Genomic DNA, 13,832 nt, shown 5'->3' on the forward strand with positions numbered 1-13,832 from the left:
GGGATGCAGATTAAAATGAAGAGTCTGAGTTTGGCGCTTACCTGCATTCCATTTCTTCTAGTTATATTACTGAAAATATAATGAACAAACTTCCTAAAACACTTAGGAAGCTGATTGCTCAACCAGTTGTTAACTGAACACCTCAGTTAATGAACCTTCTGAGAATAAGCATACATTCTCATGTCTCCTGTAAGTGGAAAAGTCTCCCACATAAGAGTTGCATATAAAAGGAGACAAAAGAACTGTAGAAGCTAACTGATTAGAAATATTTAAAGGATATTTGTTTTAATATCAAGGTACAATGATTGAAATAACTTTTTCATAGTATTTACGAATTATTAAGATCTGGAAATAAAACTGCCCTAATCAAGCAATCAATGACATTCTACCTTTTTGAGTTTTTAAAGTTTCACATCCATATGAGATGATTTATATTGTGCATATACAAAAGTATTTTATACGTGAGCTTGCTACACCAAGAGGCTACAGTGACGTGTGACATCGTTTCCTGGAAACTCTGTGAAAATATGCATTTGACCAAACAAAAGGCCTTCTGCAGCTAGGACGAGCATTCATGTATTATACAGAATACTTAGAACCAAGATTCAGATCTTAATAAGACTTGTTGAAAAGTTCTCTGCCCCATAATGTGATACCCCTTTAAAAATATGGTCTGAGTAGAGACATAAGATACACATTGAAACTGTGATGGCAAAATAACCAAAAATAGAAAGAAAAATAGTTCAAAAAAATGAAACAATTCTTTGAAAAACATACATAGGAAGTCAAACTATGAACACCTTTACACATTCACAACATCTGCACTAATGCACAGAAGTTCAAAACCTCGAAGGCATTTTCCCCCCATCCCTTGTCTGAACTGATTCATAGAGATCACTGTGTCAAGAACTTACTTCAATCCTGATTGTAAATGTCATGAAATTATTTTCTACACAGATAGCAAATTTAGTTTTATATAGGATTGCAAGCATACATCATCTAGGGATTACCCAGTAAACCACAAATGTTTTATCCATCCCCCTAAGATACAGGTAACATATGGTTGTGGTACATCCCAGGCAGATGTCATTTACAGCACGCAAGGGGAGGTGCTAGCAAAAGAAATACTCATTTGCCAAAGTAACAGGTTAACCCTTCCAATATGATGTACCACAACCACACATGAGAAAAGTCAAGAACTTATTTTATTTTATTTTAAAATAAACATTGAAGATACCCCATTTCCCACCACCCTACAAAACTTTTGAATGTGGAATGTTCAACAGCCTATCCATTTTGGTAGGTTACAAAACCAGCAAAAACTCCAGTTGTCTAATGATGAATGTTTGAGAATAGTTTTATTTTTAAATAGCTGAGCACCTACTGGAAAAATTCCTTGGCTAAATGCTGAAAATAAAATTTAATTTTTGCACAGAAAATACCATTAACTTAGTAGCCTTTGCTTAAAGGTGGGATTAATTCTCCATGAAGTCAGAATGAGACAATAAACAGCATTAAGTTCATAGGCACACAGAACTAGTGCTCAAACTGCTAGCACAAATTCCAACAGAGTACATAAGGCTAAGTTACTACTCAAGTGTCCATTTCCATCAAATTTAGAGACTCTCCCTATGCATCTAAGGGAAGGAATCATCACTTTGAATATAAATGCTTCCAGGAGAAAAGGAGAATTCAGTTAACGTTAAATCAGACAAAAGATAAGTGCAAGTACTAGAGAAATGTTGCTGGAGATAACCATAAAATTTGTGACACTAACGTGGCATGGGGTGAATCACATAAGCTGCTAGCTGTTGAACACCAGTGTTTCAAGATACAACTTTTATAAACATGTTTTATTTCTTTTGCTTATACCATCAGAACTGAAACTACTGTCTAAGTCATTTCCCTGAAACAGGGAAATCAATCTAAAACACATACTGGTGCCTTTCAAAAGATAGCCATTTAAAAGGGTGGTAGCAGCAGGCATTTCATATCTTTTCCTTTTAAAAAAAAGCTTTCAAGCTGAAGGAAAAACATGTGACCAAGAGTGTTATGATTATCCACTAGAGATTTTCATCAGTACCTGTACGAATTTAGGTGACAATACAGCAAAATCCAAGGATTAGTGACAGACAATGTACATGTCATAAGGAATGATAGATAGTACCAATCCTTACAAAAGTCATTGTCTCAAAGAAACTGTTAAGTATTCAAAAAGGTATCTAAATATTTCACATTAAGTACAGAAGCGGCCATTCAGATTACATCCCGTGTTTGTTGCATATTTTTCAAAAAGTGCCAATCAAAGCCTAATTTTGCATCTTGGCTTTGTCTTATACAGTATCAGCTGTTAAAAAGCATTTTACATGTGTTTTTAAACCACAGTTGTTTGGCCAGATGAACAGTGCTGTCAAAGCTGGTAGCCAGCCTTATATGTGTGATTAGGACCCATGCATAATCTGGTATGCATCTAAACGTTCAGTGCTCCAATTTTACTGGAAAAGCTGTGAAATGCAGTTGTTCTGCCAAACCACACTCCACTCCTTTCATCTTCCTTTCTAGGGAAATATTTTAGTTTGTCAGTTACCACTGAATAACGAGGGCTGACCTGTAGATTTTATCCAATGTCAAAAAAGTCAATCTTGCCTTTTTCAAGCCACTTCAAATAACTATGGAGATTATTATCACCCTGTAAAGTATATTGTTTTACTCCTAAGCAAGGGTGAGGAATCTGAGTATCATGTGCAAGGCTCAAGATGACGCTTAGGACAGAACATGCAGAGTAAAAATAGTTTCCTTCCATATCCAGGTAATATAAAGCTGACAACTGTAGTCCTGTCTTTATGGGATGAAAACAGTCCCTTTACAATAAGTTTCCTGAAAGGGAGAACAAATAGATAATAACTCTTCTGGTAACATATTATGGTACACTGGCCAGTGTGTTTTTGGCGATTAAACATAATCCTGTGAATCAGATTAATTCACTTGCTGAGTGTTCATTTGCGGCATCCCTCTGTTGGGTCTTGGGGGCCCTCCACGACCTAGAAGACAAAAATGGCATTTGATTTTTCTTTCAAATATTATTTGTTTTGCCTTCAAGCAGATTTTCATCTGAAGTAAGAAGCATGTGGGCAGCTGTCACCACATTATTAGGCTTAAGAGGTCAATTCTTCAGTGTTCAAGTTTCCCCTGTCCTGGAAGTTGTCATGCGCAAATTTGCTCATGTTCTCTTAGCTAAAAGAAGCGTAGAGCTAATGGAGTATTCCACCAGTACTCATTCATTCATTCATTCAACAAGTATTTATTGAGTGCCTACTATGTGCCAGGCACTGTCATCAGGCGTTGGGAATAGATACAGCAGTGAAGACAGACAAGGTACCTGCTCTCATGGAGCTTACATTCTAGTGTACACTCTAGCTTACATTTCAGTAGTAACATCATACTATCAAAATTAATAAAAGCACCAGAATGAAAACAGACCTTATTACCTAAACTGTTAAAAAGAAACTACATAACATTCAAAATTGTATAATGACTTTTAACACATACTTTTTACATGCTGTTAAAACAGATTTTAACTATCAGTTAACTCAACTTTCATCAAATATGCTACAAGGTGGGAAAGAAGAACATAACCCACATTCACATGCAAATATCCTTTGATACTTCTAGTCAAGTCAGTAATTCCCAAGTGATCCATTAATTTTTAGAAAAATGTACCTTTTTCCTGGCCAGTTTCTACTAGCATTCAAATCAAAGTACTTTGTAATTCCTCCTTAACATACATTTTACAGGTTATGGCCAATAAATAGAGGAAACCTATTTGATGTTTAACCTCCCTCAAATCAGAGAACCATTTAGAATTTCAGACTACATGAAATGCTAGCTCTAATTGTTAAATAGGCTAACATCCTATCAAAATGGGAAGTAGTCTTCTAATAGTAAAAGAAAAACAAAAACTCTTCAAACCTTTTTAAGTACAGTTCAATAAGTTAGGAATTTGGGAGTTTTGTTTAAAAGTCAGACTTGATATTTGCATCACTAATAGAAGTCCAAAAGACACTGCAAATTCCTTTAGTTCTATCACTTCTAAATGGTTCTCTAAATGTTAACTATGGCTTATCTGGCCATTAAAGGGTGTCTGGCCCTAAAATATAATAGGCATGTTTCAAAAAATGAAGAGGAATAATAAATTTATATAAATGTTCAATCTCATTCCAAAAATGTCTTACAAAAATGTTTCAGTAAGTACTTCCTAAAAACATTTAGCAGGTTTTAGGACCTGAAAAATAATTTTCAGTTGGAAAAACACTTTTTCTGAGGAAAAGAATATGTTCTGGTTTTCAAGACAATTTATATAGTAACAGGGAAAGTCATTCAAAAATTAAAATTTGGGTTCAAGATTAAGTTTTAGAAACAGAGCATTTCATTTAATCCCTAGCAACAAGTCTGGAAAGGATAAATGTATTCCTAACATGCAGACTATGAACAGCTCTTCCAAGGCCAGAACAGAAGCTCCACTTAGGAGCTAGGATCACCACCACAAAATATTACCTCGTGGGGCTCCCCGTGGTCCACTCTGCCCAGAGCCTCGCTTGAAATTCTGCTGATATCCATCCTAAAAGACAAGCTAGTTAGTATTGAAAAGATACTTTTTAAAAAATGCTTACCCATCTATTCTTTCAGTCTAACACTCAATACAGAAATCTTCCTTAATCTTTTAGACACTTCAGTTTATCACAGCTACACCATATTTTGTAATTGCACTTCTACTATTCTCAAGAACATTAAGTGAAATGTATTTCTCTGCTCTTGGAAATCACTGTCTTTAACAGATTTTACTGAAGGAGTACTTATGTCGAGTGCTAAAAAGCTTTTGTTTCAAGAGTATCTTGGACACCATAAAGTTAACCCCAAATTAGTTTAGGTTCATTAAGCAACTACACTAAGCCACTTTCATTGGTTACTTAGCTCAGGCTTATATTAGAACTGGTTTACCTACCCGTTGATAGCCAGAGTAATCCCGGGGAGCACTGAACTGAGACTGTGTATAACCACTGTTTGGAGTGTTAGAGAATGAAGGGCGGTAACCATCATATCCTCCTAAAATTTAGGACAAGAAAAGAAATAATTTTCTTATTCACAAGGAACTCTTACCTTCTTATTAATGAAGATGGGAAAAAAGTAAAAAATTATGAGCCAGGCTAGCGATTCAAATTAATTTCCAATTTCCTGTCTTGATCCAATCTGTTTATAAATTTCTGTAAGTACTAACTGCCCCTCAGAAGATAAACTTTTAACCCATCTATGCATGTAAACACACACACACCCATACAAACATAATAAACAATCCCCATAAGGTTTGGTAATGTGGAAAACACTATCCTCCGATACAGTGGTAGACATGAAATTGACATAACCAAATGAACAAAAATTCCGTGATTTGTTATTTAAATAACAAATTATACTAAATATACAAATAAACAAATTATAACAATTGTACCAAACTATATATTTTGTTTAAATTGTACATAAGAGGCTAATGCAGACAGACACATCCTTCCCAAAAAACTGTGTGATATATGTTACAAATAAAGAAAGAATCTGATCTAGTAAAAGGTCATTAGAACTTCCTTTATTTTTTACCTCTGAATCCATTGGCAGGGCCCCGGTATCCATTCATCAAGCCTCTAGCACCACGGGAACCTCCGCGAGACACACCACGGCTATTGTAATAGGGCTGACTGCTACGTGGAAATCCAGTGTTCTGCTGAGGAGGCTGCTGGTGGTTACCAGTCACTTGATGGGACTGGTCCGGGGAACCATGGTATGTGCCCACCACTATAATTTTAGAAAGAAAGAAAAAGTATACATCACACACGTATGTACATATGGACAAATGTATGTGTGTATGTGTGTGTGTATATACACACACACACACACACACACACACACACACACACACACACACAGCTCATTACTGTTTGTTCTCCCATGAACGAGAAAGTTTAAGAAGTGTCTTATACAGTCTCCTTTAAGTTTAATCCTTAAATTTGCAAACAACAATAAGGAAAACTACACATGAATAGTCTCTTACCTTTCTCCTACCCTTAGACTAATCTAATGGGGGTAAAATTCTCCAACCACAATTCCAAACCTTTGAAAGCAGGGTGCTTCCACACAAATTATATGAAAGGCTATATTAACGTCTCCTGAAAGGCATCTACCTTTTAGCACAAGAGACCCAAAATAAAAGATTTACACATACTACAATTACCATTTAGTACCATTTAATTACTTCTTTTCATTATAAAGCTCCTTAGTGGTAGAAGTTTTCTTATTCTTTTAAATAACCTTAGGAGGCAGCCCCCTGGCACCAAGCAGCCTGAAAGTGCCCCAGCCCAGAAGCTAAATAACCTTTGGTACTTAGCAAAACAACTCTCTCATATTTAAACAGCTATATGGTAGAACATGCCATCAATAACATAGCTTAATCAGAGGAGGCCTTCAGCTTATAGCCCTTAATGCCAAATTCCAATTCAAAGTATTTTAAGTGGGAAGTACGGCCAATTTAGAAGACAATTACATGGCACTCAACCCACTTGAAGGTAAGGTTCTAGAAGGTACACACTAACATATATACAAGCTCCATCCACAATGGAGAGAGTTCTAGAATGTAGAAACTTTCGAAAATTAAATACAAAGGAACAATGTTATAATTCAAAGAGGAGAAAAAAAGGGTGCTAAAAGTATCTTTGGGGGGTGAGGAAGATAAGAGAAAAAGGGAAGGCCCACACACTAAAAACAAGGGTCAGAAGCTGTTGGCCAACCCAAATCTCCCCTTTTGGGACAGAGAAAAAAGCAGCTGTATGACTCTTAAAAATCTTTACCTGACCTATTTTACATCCTTAAGAAACTCCAAATACATTAATAGTTGTTAGAATCCTATTTTGCAATGAAAGCACTAGGGAATACCTAGAAGGAAAACATAGAGTCATGGCTCCTCTTTAACTATTTAATAAACCAACTAAATCATTCAGTGTCATCTTTTTATATAGACTGCCTTATACTATATTCCCATAATTTAAAATAAGTGAATGACAAGTACACGTAACATTTTCCATATAAAAAGGTTCACTTGTATGCATTAGAATCACTTTTTATCAATAACAACTTTTATTAATTTTGATCAAATCTCACTGTAAGAAATTGATAGCAAGGCTGGATGCAGTGGCTCACACCTGTAATCCCAGCACTTTGGGAGGCTGACGCAAGCAGATTGCTTGAGCTAAGGAGTTGGAGGACACCAGCTGGGCAACAAAGTGAGACCCCATCTCAACAACAAAACTACAAAAAATAGCAAGGCATGGTGGTGCATGTCTGTGGTCCCAGCTACTTGGGAGGGTGAGGTGGGAGGATGGCTTGAACCTGGGAGGCAGAGTTTGCAGTGAGCCGAGATGGCACCAGCACACTCCAGCCTGGGTGACAGAGCCAGACCCTGTCTCAAAAAAGGGAAGGAAAAAGGAAAGAAAGGGAGGAACTCACAGCAGAACAACTTGAAGTGTGATCTTTATTTTATTTAATTTTTACTTTTGAGACAAGGTCTAGCTCTCTCGCCCAGTGTTGTTGAGGCTGGAGTGCAGTCACGTGATCATGGCTCACTGCAACCTTGAACTCCTAGGCTCAAAGTAATCCTCCAGCCTCAGTTTCCTAAGTGGCTACGACTACAGGCATTTGCCACCTCGCCCTGCTAATTTTTGTATTTATTTTATAGAGGTAGGGCTCTATGTTGCCCAGGCTGGTCTCAAACTCCTGGTAGCAAGCAGGCCTCCCAAAGAGCTGGGATTACAGGCATGAGCCACCAAACCCAGCCTTCATTTTATCTTAAAATACCCAAATTCCTACTTAAATTTTGGTAAAGTATAAACTTATAGGCTATTTTAAAAAGCTAAAGATTCTTTTGTCATGTTCCTGATTAGATACTAATTCAAATTAAAACAAAATTTCCAGAATGATGGGACATACTGAAATGATTTGTTCAACAACTATTCAGGCCAAGCACAGTAGTTCACACCTGTTGTAATCCCTTTGGAAGGCCAAGACGGGTAGATCACCTGAGGCCAGGAGTTCAAGACCAGTCTGCTCAATGTAGCAAAACCCTGTCTCTACTAGTAACATAAAAATATAGCCAGGCATGGTAGTGTACACCTATAATCCCAGCTACTTGGGAGACTAAGGCAGGAGAATCACTTGAACCGGGGAGGCAGAGAGAGGTTGCAGTGAGGTGAGATCGCGCCATTGCACTCCAGCCTAAGCACCAAGAGCAAAACTCCATCTCAAAAACAGACAGACAGACAAACAAAGGCCAGGAATGGTGGCTCACGCCTGTCAGTATTTTGAGAGGCCGAGGTGAGTGGATCATCTACAGTCAGGAGTTTGAGACCAACCTGACCAACATGGAGAAACCCCGTTTCTACTAAAAATACAAAATTAGCCAGGCGTAGTGGTGCATGCCTGTAATCCCAGCTACGCGAGAGACTGAGGCAAGAGAATTGCTTGAACCTGGGAGGCGGAAGCTGTGGTGAGCCAAGATCGCACCATTGCACTCCAGCCTGGGAAACAAGAGCAAAACTCTTGTCTCAAAAACAAAAAAACAAAAATCAGAGGGCCTACAACATGCCAGACACTGTCCTAGACACAAGGGATACCTTACCAACACATAGTTCACCTTACCAACACATAGATCTTGCCTAAATTGAAGCTTTATTCTAATGGAAGATAATAAATGAATAAAGTATACATACAAAGTAAAAACAAAATAGGATAAAAATGAGGCACCAAATGAGTGAGCTATATTTGAAAAAGTGATGAATAGAGGCGATATTTAAGCACAAACTTGCAAGAAGTCAAGAAGCAAGCAATACAAGAGACATAAATTTAAAAGATCTATTATACGACATGATGGCTCTGGTCAATAACAACGTATTATAGTACTCTTGAAAATAGAGAGTAGATTTTTAAGAGCTCACACCACACACACACACACACACAAAAGGCAAGTATGTAATGTAATGCAAATGTTGATTAGGCTGACTTAGCCATTCCACAATGTATACATATTATTTCATCATGAACTCCTGGCCTGAAGCAATCCTCCCACCCCAACCTCAAATGTAGCTGGGATTACAGGTACGAGCCATTAAGCCTGGCCACAATGTACACACATTTTCAACACAGCATGCTGTATGTGATTAAAAGATATCTATATATATTTATAGTTTCTATTTCTCCATTAAAAATAAATGAACTTAAGAAAAAAAAAAAAACAGAAAAAGCAATCCATATACTTATCAGTGGGATAAAGTTTTGCCAAGAAGGAAAGTATCAAGGCCCTGAGAATAAGGAGAACTTGCTGCATACCTGACTGGTGTGAGTATAAGGAAGAAAATGCATATAGTATATGCATATAGAACAAGATAAAGGCTGGGGCCAGATCATATAGGATTTTGTAAACCAAAGTAAGAACTTTGGATTCCTTTTCTAAATGCATTGGGAAGCCACTAGAAGATTTGCAAATAGGAGAGACAGCTGACTTTGTATTTTAAAAGGATCACTCTAGGCTGGCTGCAGTGGCTCACACCTGTAATCCCAGCACTTTGGGAGGCTGAAGCAGGCGAATCACCTGAGGTCAGGAGTTCAAGACCACGACGGCCAACATGGTGAAACTCCGTCTCTACTAAAATTACAAAAATTAGTTGGGCATGGTGGCGAGTGCCTGTAATCCTAGCTACTCGGGAGGCTGAGACAGGAGAACCCTTGATTCTCCTGAGACAAGAGAATTGCTTGAACCCAGGAGGTGGAGGTTGCAGTGAACCGAGACCGTGCCCTTGCACTCCAACCTGGGCACAAGAGGGAAACTGTCTCAAAAAAAAAAAAAAAAAAAAAATCACTCTGGCTACTGTGTTGAGAACAGAGTGGGCTAAAAGAGTCAAGAGTCAAGTTAGGAGACAACTGCAATATTCCAGATAGGAGGTCATGGCTACCTAAAATTATAGTAGCAGTATGAACGTGTTTTAAAAAGCAAGGTATATGGGCTGATTTTATGTTTTTATTGAAAATATCATATTATTATTTATAATTAATGTATATTTTGAAATGGTAACAGAAGGTTATCTAGCTCAAGGGCCTCACAATCAGGAAAGTCAAGCAGGATGCAAGGGCAAGACAGTTTCAAATAAATGGGTACAAGGGCAAAAGTAACCAAGTCAAATGACTGATTACTTTTAATTTCACCACACCATCTGAAAAAAAAAAACCACACAAAAAAATCGGCACAATGTCCAAAGGTTCCAAATATACCTTCTCCACAACCAACTTATGAGTATATGGCAGTGAAGGAGTTTTAAAACACCTGGCAGGCCAGGTATGGTGGCTCACACCTGTAATCCCAGCACTACGGTAGGCTGAGACAGGCAGAACACTTGAGGCCAGACCAGGAGTTTCAGACGACCCTGGACAATATGGTGAAACACAAAAAAACAACGAATTAGCCAGGCGTGGTGGCACATGCCTGAAGGTCCAGCTACTTGGGAGACTGAGGTAGGATGATCCCTTGAACCCAGAGGCAGAGGTTACAGTGAGCCGTGATCACGCCACTAGTTTTTATCATTGAGAAGCTGAGCATAATATAACTGACAATTTCTATAATTTCTATCAGAGCATGGAAGACTCAAGCTTCATACTAGTGATACTGAATGCTACGGGGTATGTAAGAATTTACTATTTAAAAATCTATAATGCTGATCCAAGTTTACCAATAAATTGAATAATTAGAAAATTTTACAACTTTTTAAAATCAGGCTGACTAAAGTATTAACTCCTCTGATTTTAGCAGAAATTGCTAGTTTGTTGTGGGATTCCAATTAAATTCCAAATAATTAAACCAAAGACCTCAATAAGACATTAAAAGACCTAAGAAGACTTAAAGAATCTGGCTGGGAATGGTGGCTTATGCCTATAATCCCAACGTGTTGAAAGGTAGAGATGGGAGGACTACTTGAGGCTCCGAGTTTGATAAAAGCCTGTAGTCCCAGCTACTTGTGGGCGCGAGACGGGAAGATCACTTGAGCCCTGGAGTTAGAGGTTACCGTACACGATTATACCACTGTACTCCAGCCTGGGAGACAGACAGAGACCCCGTTTCTTAAAAATAAAAACAATCTAAAGAATCTCTATCGGGCTACACGACAAGGTAGTTCATGCCCATAATCCCACCACTCTGGGAGACAAAGGCAGTAAGTTCGCTTGAGGCCAGGAGTTGGAGACCAGCCTGGCAGCACAGTGAGCTCCTGGAGACCATGTCTCTACAAAAAAACACAAATGTCAGGGAGGTGGTGAGCACCTGTAGTCCCAACTACTTAGGAGGCTGAGGAAGGAGGATCCTGGAGTCCAGGAGTCTGAGGCTGCAGTGAGTTATGCTGGCATCACTGCATTCCAGCCTGGGCAACAAAGTAAGAACCTGTCTCAAATAAATAAAAGTGTCTCTACCTACATTACTATCGTGCCAGGTATGGTAACTAGCCAAATTATGACCTTATTTGACAAAATAGATTATATTTCAACCCAGTCCACGAAATGCAGCCACCATGAGTTTTTTAACTTTGTCTAACTGACTTAAATGCCAAATATCATGTTAGAAGCCTTCAATCAATTAACAATTAAAAGTATAGTTTATCACCAGATGCAATGGCTCACGCCTTTAATTCCAGCACTTCAGAAGGCTGAGGTGGGAAGACCACACGACCTCAGGAGTTCAAGACAAGCCTGGGCAACATGGTGAAACCCCAACTCTACCAAAAATACAAAAAATTCGCTGGGCGTGGTGGCACATGCATGTATTCCCAAGCTATTCAGGAGGCTGAGGTAGGGAGGATTGCTTGTGCCCAGGAGGCAGAGATTGCAGTGAGCCGATATCACAGCACCGCACTCCAGCCTGGGTGACAGAGTGAGATCCCATCTCAAGAAAAAAAGTGTAGTTTATGGTAATTCAAGCAACGAATTTAATTCTATATAAATTACACAATGCAACAGAGATATTATGAAAGTTCAGTGACAAAAGGAAATGGGTATAAAGCCTCCCAAAATTGCATATAATTCACATATACAAGTACAGACTCAATTTAACTCATGATCTGCAATGAAAAATTCCTATGGTCTACTACTAAAACAGAAACTCTTGAACACCACCACTCTGAAGTCTACACTGTCCTAACACTGTCAATAACTGTGCTGGAAAGCAAGGAGCCAACGAGGTGACACTGGATTTCGTACCTGTTTGAAGCTGTTCTTGCTGAAGCTCTGTTTGTTCTACTTGGTGAGGCTGACTAGAAAAGCTCTGGTTATAACTGGCCTGGTACTGATTTTGCTGTTTTAAAGTTTCTGGTTCATTAACAGGAGGAACTGGGGCATTCATATTGAACACCTGTTAGTAAATAAAGTAAATGATTAGTTCATCCTTTTATTCTCTGCTTTTAACATGGCCAAACTCAATGGTGGTTTTACCTCAGACATAAACAGACATCACAGAAGTCTCAAACACAAAAACATCACACACACAAAAAAAAACCCTTCAAGTGCTTCAATGTGGAAAAAGACATATATACCATATAGCACTTAAAGGGGAGTATAATAAGATGCTGTGAAATGGAAGTAGAAATTTAAAAAAAAAAAAAAAAAAAAAAAAAAAAAAAAAAAAAAAAAAAAAAAAAAAAAAAAAAAAGGACATGAAATCAGCAGCCTTGGAAATGCTTTTACATATATGAGAAATCTTTAAAATATAAACTCTGGCCGGGCACAGTGGCTCACACCAGTAATCCTGGCACTTTGGGAGGCTGAGGCAGGCAGGTCATCTGAGGCCAAAAGTTCAAGACCGGCCTGGCCAACATGGTGAAAACCCGTCTCTACTAAAAATACAACTGTAGTGAGCCGAGATCATGCCATTACACTCCAGGCCTGGGTGACAGAGCAAGACTCTGTCTCAATCAATCAATCAATAAGACAAACTCCTGATGCAGTATCACTTATAGAAATTTATTCTGTGAACTTTAACTAGGTTAAATGTTTTTTCATTTTTATTGACATTTTAATCGAAGGGTAAATATTTTAGTATTTAATCGTATGAACTTTCCTCTGAGCACTGATTTAGCTGTGCCCCACAGATTATTGTATTATTATTTTCTAGAAATTCTCTAAAGGTGCTTGCTGAAGAATCAGGGTAAAGCATAACATCTGAAATTTACTTCAAAATACTTCAGTAAAATAAAAGATTAAGCAAATAAGGCAACTATTAAATCTAGGTAAGGATTTTGTGGATGTTATATTAGTCTATTTCTCTCAATGTTTAAAATTCTGTTAATCAAATCAAAAGGGTAAAACTACAAAATAAGATGATGCAATTCATCACTCATAAGGCTAAAATTTATCTCTAGAACATCAGTTAATATCAGTAAATCTCTGGAATAATCAGTTTATGTTCAATTAAATATATCCTACAATTATGAAAGACGCAGACTCAAGTACAACTAAATGAAGACCTTTGTTGAAACTCCATCAATGTGCAAAATGGAATGAGCTAAGAGAATAAAATTTTTTTAAAAAACGAGGTCGGGTGCAGTGGCTCACACCTGTAATGCAAGTACTTTGGGAGGCCAAGGTGGGCGGATCACCTGGTCAGTTCAAGACTAGCCTGGCCAACATGGCAAAACCCCGTCTCTACTAAAAATAGAAAAATTAGACAGGCATGGTAGCATATGCCTGTAGTCCCAGCTACTCCG

At 38.0% G+C, this 13,832-nt stretch overlaps 1 protein-coding gene across 3 annotated transcripts in view; it reads right to left on the reverse strand.

Annotated features, from left to right (window-relative positions):
• Nucleotides 1-956: 956 nt before the first annotated feature.
• CAPRIN1 (cell cycle associated protein 1) overlaps nt 957-13,832 on the reverse strand; it is a 51,132-nt gene continuing 38,256 nt past the window's right edge. Inside the window, exons 14-18 of one of the 3 annotated variants that reach the window (XM_017530541.2) lie at nt 12,331-12,481; nt 5,647-5,841; nt 5,003-5,103; nt 4,555-4,618; nt 957-3,041 (exon numbers count right to left, since the gene is read on the reverse strand). In XM_017530541.2, coding sequence (XP_017386030.1) covers nt 2,977-3,041; nt 4,555-4,618; nt 5,003-5,103; nt 5,647-5,841; nt 12,331-12,481 — 576 coding nt within the window. In that variant the 3' untranslated portion in view covers nt 957-2,976. The remainder of the gene's footprint in view (nt 3,042-4,554; nt 4,619-5,002; nt 5,104-5,646; nt 5,842-12,330; nt 12,482-13,832) is intronic. The other 2 variants (XM_017530540.2, XM_037739257.1) reach the window with 2 other exon arrangements.

The sequence above is a fragment of the Cebus imitator genome, unplaced genomic scaffold (genome assembly GCF_001604975.1).
Source record: "Cebus imitator isolate Cc_AM_T3 unplaced genomic scaffold, Cebus_imitator-1.0 Scaffold66, whole genome shotgun sequence".
Lineage (NCBI taxonomy): Eukaryota > Metazoa > Chordata > Mammalia > Primates > Cebidae > Cebus > Cebus imitator.